Source organism: Hipposideros armiger, unplaced genomic scaffold (assembly GCF_001890085.2).
Source record: "Hipposideros armiger isolate ML-2016 unplaced genomic scaffold, ASM189008v1 scaffold_390, whole genome shotgun sequence".
In the NCBI taxonomy this organism is placed as follows: Eukaryota; Metazoa; Chordata; class Mammalia; order Chiroptera; family Hipposideridae; genus Hipposideros; species Hipposideros armiger.
In genome coordinates this window covers 1,743,674-1,750,981 of record NW_017731740.1, presented here as the reverse complement: position 1 = coordinate 1,750,981, position 7,308 = coordinate 1,743,674, and the positions used below count along the sequence as shown (strand labels likewise).

The window sequence follows — 7,308 nt, the reverse complement described above, 5'->3', positions numbered from 1 at the left end:
ATATATTCCTCAGACTAAAAGGTGAAAAACATGGCTGCCTGCTAAATCTGATTTCTGGCCAGCCAATTCAGACATAACCTTTCTTTAAGTTCATTAATATTTACCCATTAGCAATGATCTTTATAAACTTTCCTCTTATGTGGTTACGAGGGGCTATATACATTCCAAATTTTATTGTTTTAGTATGCCGGTGATGGTGTTTGCCTTAAAAGCACCGGCTGTGGGCTACCAAATAAGCTCTGAAGCAATTCCATGAGTGATCATGAGTCACTATTAAGGGCTGATCCTGGCTTCTTATTGATAGGAGCAAAAAAGCGTAAGGTAGGCAAATACGCCTCCTGGTAAATAAACTGGACTAAATGCTAGTTTAGTTAAAAATGACAAACCTTTTTAAATTTCAGTATATCTTGACATTTTTGTTTCTAACCATTCATCTTTGGAAAGTGCAGTGGTGTTATAATGCATACCTTCCGGAATCCTTGAGTTTTGTTTTGACCAGATCCATGGATGAGCAAAGGATGAAAGAAAACGGTGTCTCCCTTCTCCATCACGAGGTGCACTCGGGCATTGTTTTCGTCATAGTCCTGGATTCCGTGGAACATTATGTTAACTCCCCCCTAGAACACATGAGAGAAACCAAGTCTGTATTTGAGGAAGCCAGTAATTACAGACTTTGTCAATGGTTTATCAGGAAAAGCAAAGGTTTGCGAAGTTCTTCCAAGGGAAAGAGATAAATAAATTAGATTTTTTAAAAAAAAACAAAAAAAACATGTAAATATACAAAAGCTTCTCAGATGTTAGGAAGTCACATGTTGGTATTAAAATCATGGGTTTTTTGGACCAAATAAAGATTTGGAATTTTCCCCTACCCTTTATTACTGAATTATAAATGAAGATCTAGGTCAGCTCTGCATTTTGTGGTTAACGCAGGAGACCACCTTTCCAGCCTGAATCCGTAAACATTCTTTCCCAGCATGATATTCTCCTCGCCTTTGGAACTTTGCATAAATCATTCTTCTATTACTCAGGAGTATCTCTGAGAAGCTATTCTCCTGAACTAGGGAAGAGAAAATGCTCCATTTTTCCGAGCTCAGAAACCACGCACATCACATCCAGTGTAAAGAAATAAGAATAGTAAATTACAACATGGTATTTGTTTAAAACTATTTCCAACATTAGTTATTGCTCTAGGTAATGGTTATGTCTTTATTACAGTGAGAAGTGATTTAAAGTTTTCAAGCCTTTATGGGGGAGGGGCAGTTGCTATTTTAGGGAGCAGGCTGGGCAGCACCCCATTCCCCTCCCTACGTCTCCCAAATTCCCTTTGGGGAATGACTGATTCCCTACTGGACTATGTTGGGACTTGGCTCCAGCGTGCTACTCCCCTGGCCAGGATGGATATGAGTGTGTGACCCAAGCGAAGCTAATCTGACCTCCCACCATGGCCACTTTGAATCTTAGAGGATGGATGAGACCAGACATAGGGTTCGTCTGCCCACGCCAGGGGCCCCACCCCCACTCTTCCCACTGAGCAATGATGCCACTTTCCCGCCCACCAGAGCTAGCCAGCCTTCCGTGAGTCAGCATGACCCCATGGCTCTCTAAAACACTCCTTTTTGCTTGCACCAAACCTTCCCTAAACCTCACCTTAATTGATGAATCTCACAATTTCAGATTTTATTTCAGAATCCAGACTCAAATTATTTTCACTTGACACTAATCATCAGTGCACGGATTCTAAGCGAGACAGACGTTCTTAAAGCCACCTTCTTTACTTCCTACAGAACCACATTCATCCTTCCTGCCTCAACAATAGGTGCTCTTCCCATTCTGACCATCATCACGGGGTTTCAAGACGTTATTGCCTCGGACCTAAAACGCTAAGACTGAATATTCCTTTTAAATGTTATAGAATTGTCTTGGCTGTTTGTACAGTAATTTTTCAAATACTTTTCAAATACTCGAAATAGCTCTGAACATCTTGTCGCAGATAGCAGGAAAACATGCTTAAAAATGGAAAAACTTGCTTTTATCTTCCTTGACTTTTCCAAACAATTTCCAAGGAAACTCTGGCCACAAATACTGGGATGGAGTCATCCCACTGAGTTCTGAGAAAGAACAAAATTAAAATTGAACAACTTGCTTTTTTTTCTTCCTTGATTTTTCTGAACAACTTCTGTGGAAACTTTTGCCTCATATAGTGGAATGGGTTCATCCAACTGAGGCCTAAAAACACCAGTTGATAATTCTGCATCACATCTTTTAAGATACAAAGATATTTTCCTTGTACATTTGAACAAATTCCAAACTTCATCATTAGGGAAAGCCACCGTTGCTCCCTTGAGGAAAAGGCAGGGGCTACTGGGGGGAGCCCACTGCAGTTTTCCTTCTGGTGCTGCCCTGTGGCCTCTGACACCCAGCAGTGTGATGCGATCATGTTCATGTGGCGGTAGCTGTCATTTTACGGCTGGTTCATCATCTTTACCATAAACCTATACCGTCTATCTTTACACCCCTCATCCTAACTTCCAACATCTAGGATAATATCTACTCCCAAGCCACCTGTTTCTTCTAAATATTGGCTTGTCAGAAAAGTCACAACGTATTTTTTCTGTTTTTTGTTGCATAAATGCGTCATGACTTTTCCAACAACCCAACAGCTTTCAGCATCATGAGGTTTCCCATTAGATTCACCGATCACTCAGGCTACAGAAGGCCTGAGGCTTTCAAGGGACGGCCTGTCTCCAAGGCTGTTGAAATCACTTTGGCTCCTGAATAGCTATTGTACCCAGTGTTCTTGTTCCATCCATTATCAGCACTGATTTTCCTGGAGAGAGATGAGAAAGATAATGCAGAGCTGTATGGGCGCGTACTCCATCCCAAATGGTTCCAGCAGCTTGAGCGCATGTGACTTTCTGGCTTGTGAACGGTGCTTATGTACTGTAACAACTTCCTTCAGTCCAGGGTCTTCAGCATCCAGGGTTAAATCCCGACTATGTCATCATCTGGTTGAAAGAATGATACCTTGCTTCCTACATCTAACACGATTCCAGGAACAGAACCCTGCTCCATCTTCATTTCTGCTGGAAGCTTTGTATGTATCTGGTTCAGAGCACAAGCTTCAACTTGAAGTTTCACATACTTATCCTCCATAACAGGAAGATTTTACCTTTCTTGAAATACAAATGTTATTTCTTTGTGTGTAGAACTCTGTTGAAAATATAAGCCTTTCATAGTCACCATAAAAACCTGTCTCCGAGCGGCCCTAACGGCCCCTCATCCATGAAGAACCAGTTTGATCCCATCGCTCCTGGGCTCAAAAGCTTTTAATAGTCCTCCAGCATCAATAGCTGAGTCTATAAGCCGTGGAACAGCCAGCCACGCAGCGGAACGCTGCTCGGCCCTCCCCCGAGACTGCGCTGGTCTCTCCAGCTGGGAGGAGACACTCCCTCCCTCTTCTTTACTCCCAGTCATATCTCACTGTGTGTGAGTCTGGGCACGTGCATGGGGTCGCGGAGGTGATGTCTTATCTCTACAATTAGGCTTCATAATGTCAGATCCTGTAGAGCACCTACCAGAGTTCAAACCCTTGTTGAAAGTGCACAAATGACGATTTTCTCTGACATCCTTGAATTTTCCCGGATCCTGATTTCCAAATCCTAGAACAATGTTTTGCTATGAAAGGAAATGCCAGCTCATTGGTAGAGCTCTTCATGTACACTGACGTGAAATCAAAACAGTAAAAGATTCTGATCCACGCTCAGCTGCTAGGCAGACCTACCTCCCACTGCGGATAGTCGTGTGGCTTCAGGGTGCCTTTGTGTGTGCCGGGGAGCACCACCAGACAGCCGTTGTTGCGGTCGATGTGTTCCATGGCCGTCCAGGCGCAAACAATGTTGTTGCTGGGCCTGAAGGGGAAATAGTGCAGATCCTGGTGCAGGGGGTGACGGGATGTCTTCTTGCCTGAAAAGGAACCTGCTGTTAAAAGACGCCCGAATCTCAGAATTCTTCTCCTCTGCCTGAAAACCCAGAACAATGCCCTACCCCTGAAAACCCATGCCAAGCAAAGGAAACAACACCCTAAGATTAGCCTCGAAATGTAAGCACCAAATTGGAACATCAAATGAACACAGCGGCCCCAGATCCTATCCTTTTTTCTGGGTTTTTGGTAGCCAGATACTTACACTATTTTCTGATACATATATCATCATCTCTGTTGTGCTTTATTCTTTTCTAACTCTGGTTTGGGCACGGAGCCTAGTACTCCAAAAAAGTTTGGTTAATTACATTGAAGAAAGTGGTCAGATCTGAGGTTCCCCTAATAATCTGCGAAGTGACTAATATAAAATATTAACTAACTAACTGAAAGGCCTCTAGGAGGTTTCCCCACCAAACTAAAAGCATTTGGTTTATAATCACCGTGGAGAGTGAGAGGTACCATGACCACAGGTACATTTTCCCCTGGTTTTACCCTCTACATTTGATTCCAGGGTCACCTGATCTCTCCAGGGACGAGAGACTTGGTGATGGGAAGCTACAAGCCTGTCACGTAGACCTCTTCTGTCCATCGCGAGGAAGAAAGAGGAGAAAACGTGCAAGGATCTCTAATGGCCAGTTTATAGGGCTGGTACAGCAGACTTTTTCAGCGTGGCCCAATAGCCACCTGCATTAGAATCCCTGGGGATGGCTAATAAATGCATATTTGTGGGTTCTACCATCCGAATCAGTTTCTCTGAAAGTGAGGTCTTAGGAGCTATATTTTAGCAAGTGTAAGAAACGTTAAGAACAACTGTAGTATGTGACTTACAAAAATAGTTTTAATTTTATTATAATAATAATAATAATAATAATAATAATAATAATAATAATGTCTTCAGACTAGAAAGGCAGAATGCACACTATCACAGGAGAGAATGGTTAACAAAGCTTAGAGATTATCTAATTGGCTCTAGTTGGTGATTTGTGAGTCGGCCTAACATCCTAGCTAACAGACAGAAAGGAGCTCCGAAGAGCTGCACAAAATATTGCATTGTTGAAAAAGTCATGATGCATTTTTGCAACAGAAAACATAGAAAAAATATGTCATGACTTTTCCGACAACGCAATAGGCGGCTTTTGTAGACAGAAGATGGAGGGACAAGGAAGTTACTAGCAAAGAGGATTGTTTCCGGCAAGGTCACCTCCCTTTAGGGGAAGGTAACCTCAGGCAGGTTACCTCACTTGGGCTACCCAGGAAATTCCAGATTGACTGGTTAAGGTTTTATTCCTGGGGGGAAACTCAAACTGCCACCAGGTAAGGCAGTGAGCTCGGTGACATGGGCTTAGCACACGTGACTCCATTTGGGGCCTGTTGCCCCTTTTTTAACAGTACACACATATTCATTGATGCAAGTTCAGCAGTTATACACATGGCTATAGTTAGAACATCAACCTTATATATTTTAATTAAATGTTTTCCTTCTCGTTAACAAATAAGAGCCCTTTACCAGTATCTGGAGGTTTGTTTATCAGCATTGTGTGCATGGCCATAATATTGGGTCCAGTGAAGCACTGCACGTATTTCAGAATCTAAGGGAAAAGGATTAAAAAAAAAAAAAGTTCATGAGAAATCAGATGCACAGGCAAATGGCACAAAATACAACTGTCTTTACGAGCGCCAAGATGGCAATAGTTTAAAAAACCAATTGGTATTTTATAACATGGCAAACAAAGCACGAAAAAAGGCAGCACTTGGAAATCATTGGCAATCTGTAACACTCTGAACTAAAAGGCTTTTTGGAGCCCTCCGGAAACCTAAGCACTTTCTCTACAAGAGGGATAGAAGTTTCTGAGAGATCCCCTGGGAAGGACAGGAACACCCCTCTGTCATGCAAGCTGCTGATAGTTCAGTATCCTCTTTCTTCACAGAGATTTCATAAGAGACCGTGAAAGGACCCAGCCCATTTGCAGCTGTCAAGCGTAGCCCAGGAGAAAGGAGAACAGCAGCTAGGACACTTCACAACCAGTGCGGCCATTCACTCAACAACCCTTTACTGTCTGTGAACCAGGCAGAATGGCAGGAAATGGGACACAGCAGTGAACAGGATAAGCAGATCCCTGCCCCCAAGGAGTTCATAGTCTGGTGGAAAGAAGTATGTTAAATGATGACATGGGCTATTGTGGCTGAGACGTGCTAGGAAGAAGATGCTGCAATGACAGCATGTGACAGGGAGGGCTGAATTAGTCACGGGCTCTGGCAGCCGGGGTGCTGCCTCCAGCATCTAACCCTTCTTGGGAGGGGTGAAACGCAGAAAGGACTTAACAGTGAATGCCCACAACCTGCCAGAGACTTTATACATCAGCCACACAGTAATCCCTGAAAATGAATGCCCTTGTTAAAATGAACATCCCACACAAATACGCATAAGCCTAAAGATAAGTTGCCCAAGTTGGAAGAGCCAGTTACATAAAAAAGCTGATATTCAAACTCCAACTCTGTCTGACTCCAAAAAAAGAAGCACATTTTACTGCTTTCTCACTATTTGATCTCTTATGTATGAGGAACGTTGGCGATTTGTGTATGAAACACCTGGAACATTACAAAAATCCTAAGTCAGGCCTCATACTTATTTTTTATGAAGCCTATCTTTTTTTTGGTGGGGGGCGGTTTTCACTTAGGCCACTATTTTCTAAATCTCAGTCATTCAACATTTCTGCCACACATTGCAGAATTTCCCAATATAGTTAGCTTATAATTTCCTTCAGTTAACTCATTTTTTTTTTACTTAGTTTTATCCTGATTAATAATATTCTTGAAATCATGGGTTAGATGTGTTGGTAATTTTTTCCTATTACACATGAAAATAGATACCTATTAAAATAACGCATACCTCCTAAAAATCATTGCATGCACCACCAGATACATGGTTCATCCTATAGAGATGTAGAAAACCTGAAAATCCTGATAATGCTTCAGTGACTACAGGTTGTCTCTAATCTCAAGCTTTTCATCCTTGATCCACCTACACAACTTCCGTGTCCATAACAGGACTTGAGGTTGGGGTGAATGGATGGTCCTGAGGAGCCACTTCCCATCTGGTCCCCACCCCAAGGGGCTGGACATCATAGGTGGCGACCTGTACAGTCTTTTTTCATGAGTCACATTCTCTAACAGCACTTAGGGTTATACTTTCTAATAAATACTATATGCGATATCTCCTTTAAATCCATTCTAAATGAATGGTTCACGAACTGTGGTACAAAGAAGCAATGGAATACTGTCCAGTAGTTTTAAAAGTATGAAGTAGATCCACAGATACTGATGGAAAC

At 42.4% G+C, this 7,308-nt stretch overlaps 1 protein-coding gene and 1 pseudogene across 1 annotated transcript in view; both read right to left on the bottom strand.

Moving 5' to 3' along the window:
• Positions 1-422: 422 nt before the first annotated feature.
• The window catches only part of PHYH (phytanoyl-CoA 2-hydroxylase), a 14,108-nt gene continuing 7,222 nt past the window's right edge, over positions 423-7,308 (bottom strand). The window contains exons 5-7 of the mRNA XM_019663416.1: positions 5,487-5,568; positions 3,782-3,963; positions 423-617 (exon numbers count right to left, since the gene is read on the bottom strand). Coding sequence (XP_019518961.1) covers positions 423-617; positions 3,782-3,963; positions 5,487-5,568 — 459 coding nt within the window. The remainder of the gene's footprint in view (positions 618-3,781; positions 3,964-5,486; positions 5,569-7,308) is intronic.
• LOC109393831 (quinone oxidoreductase-like protein 1) lies at positions 624-3,464 on the bottom strand (annotated as a pseudogene).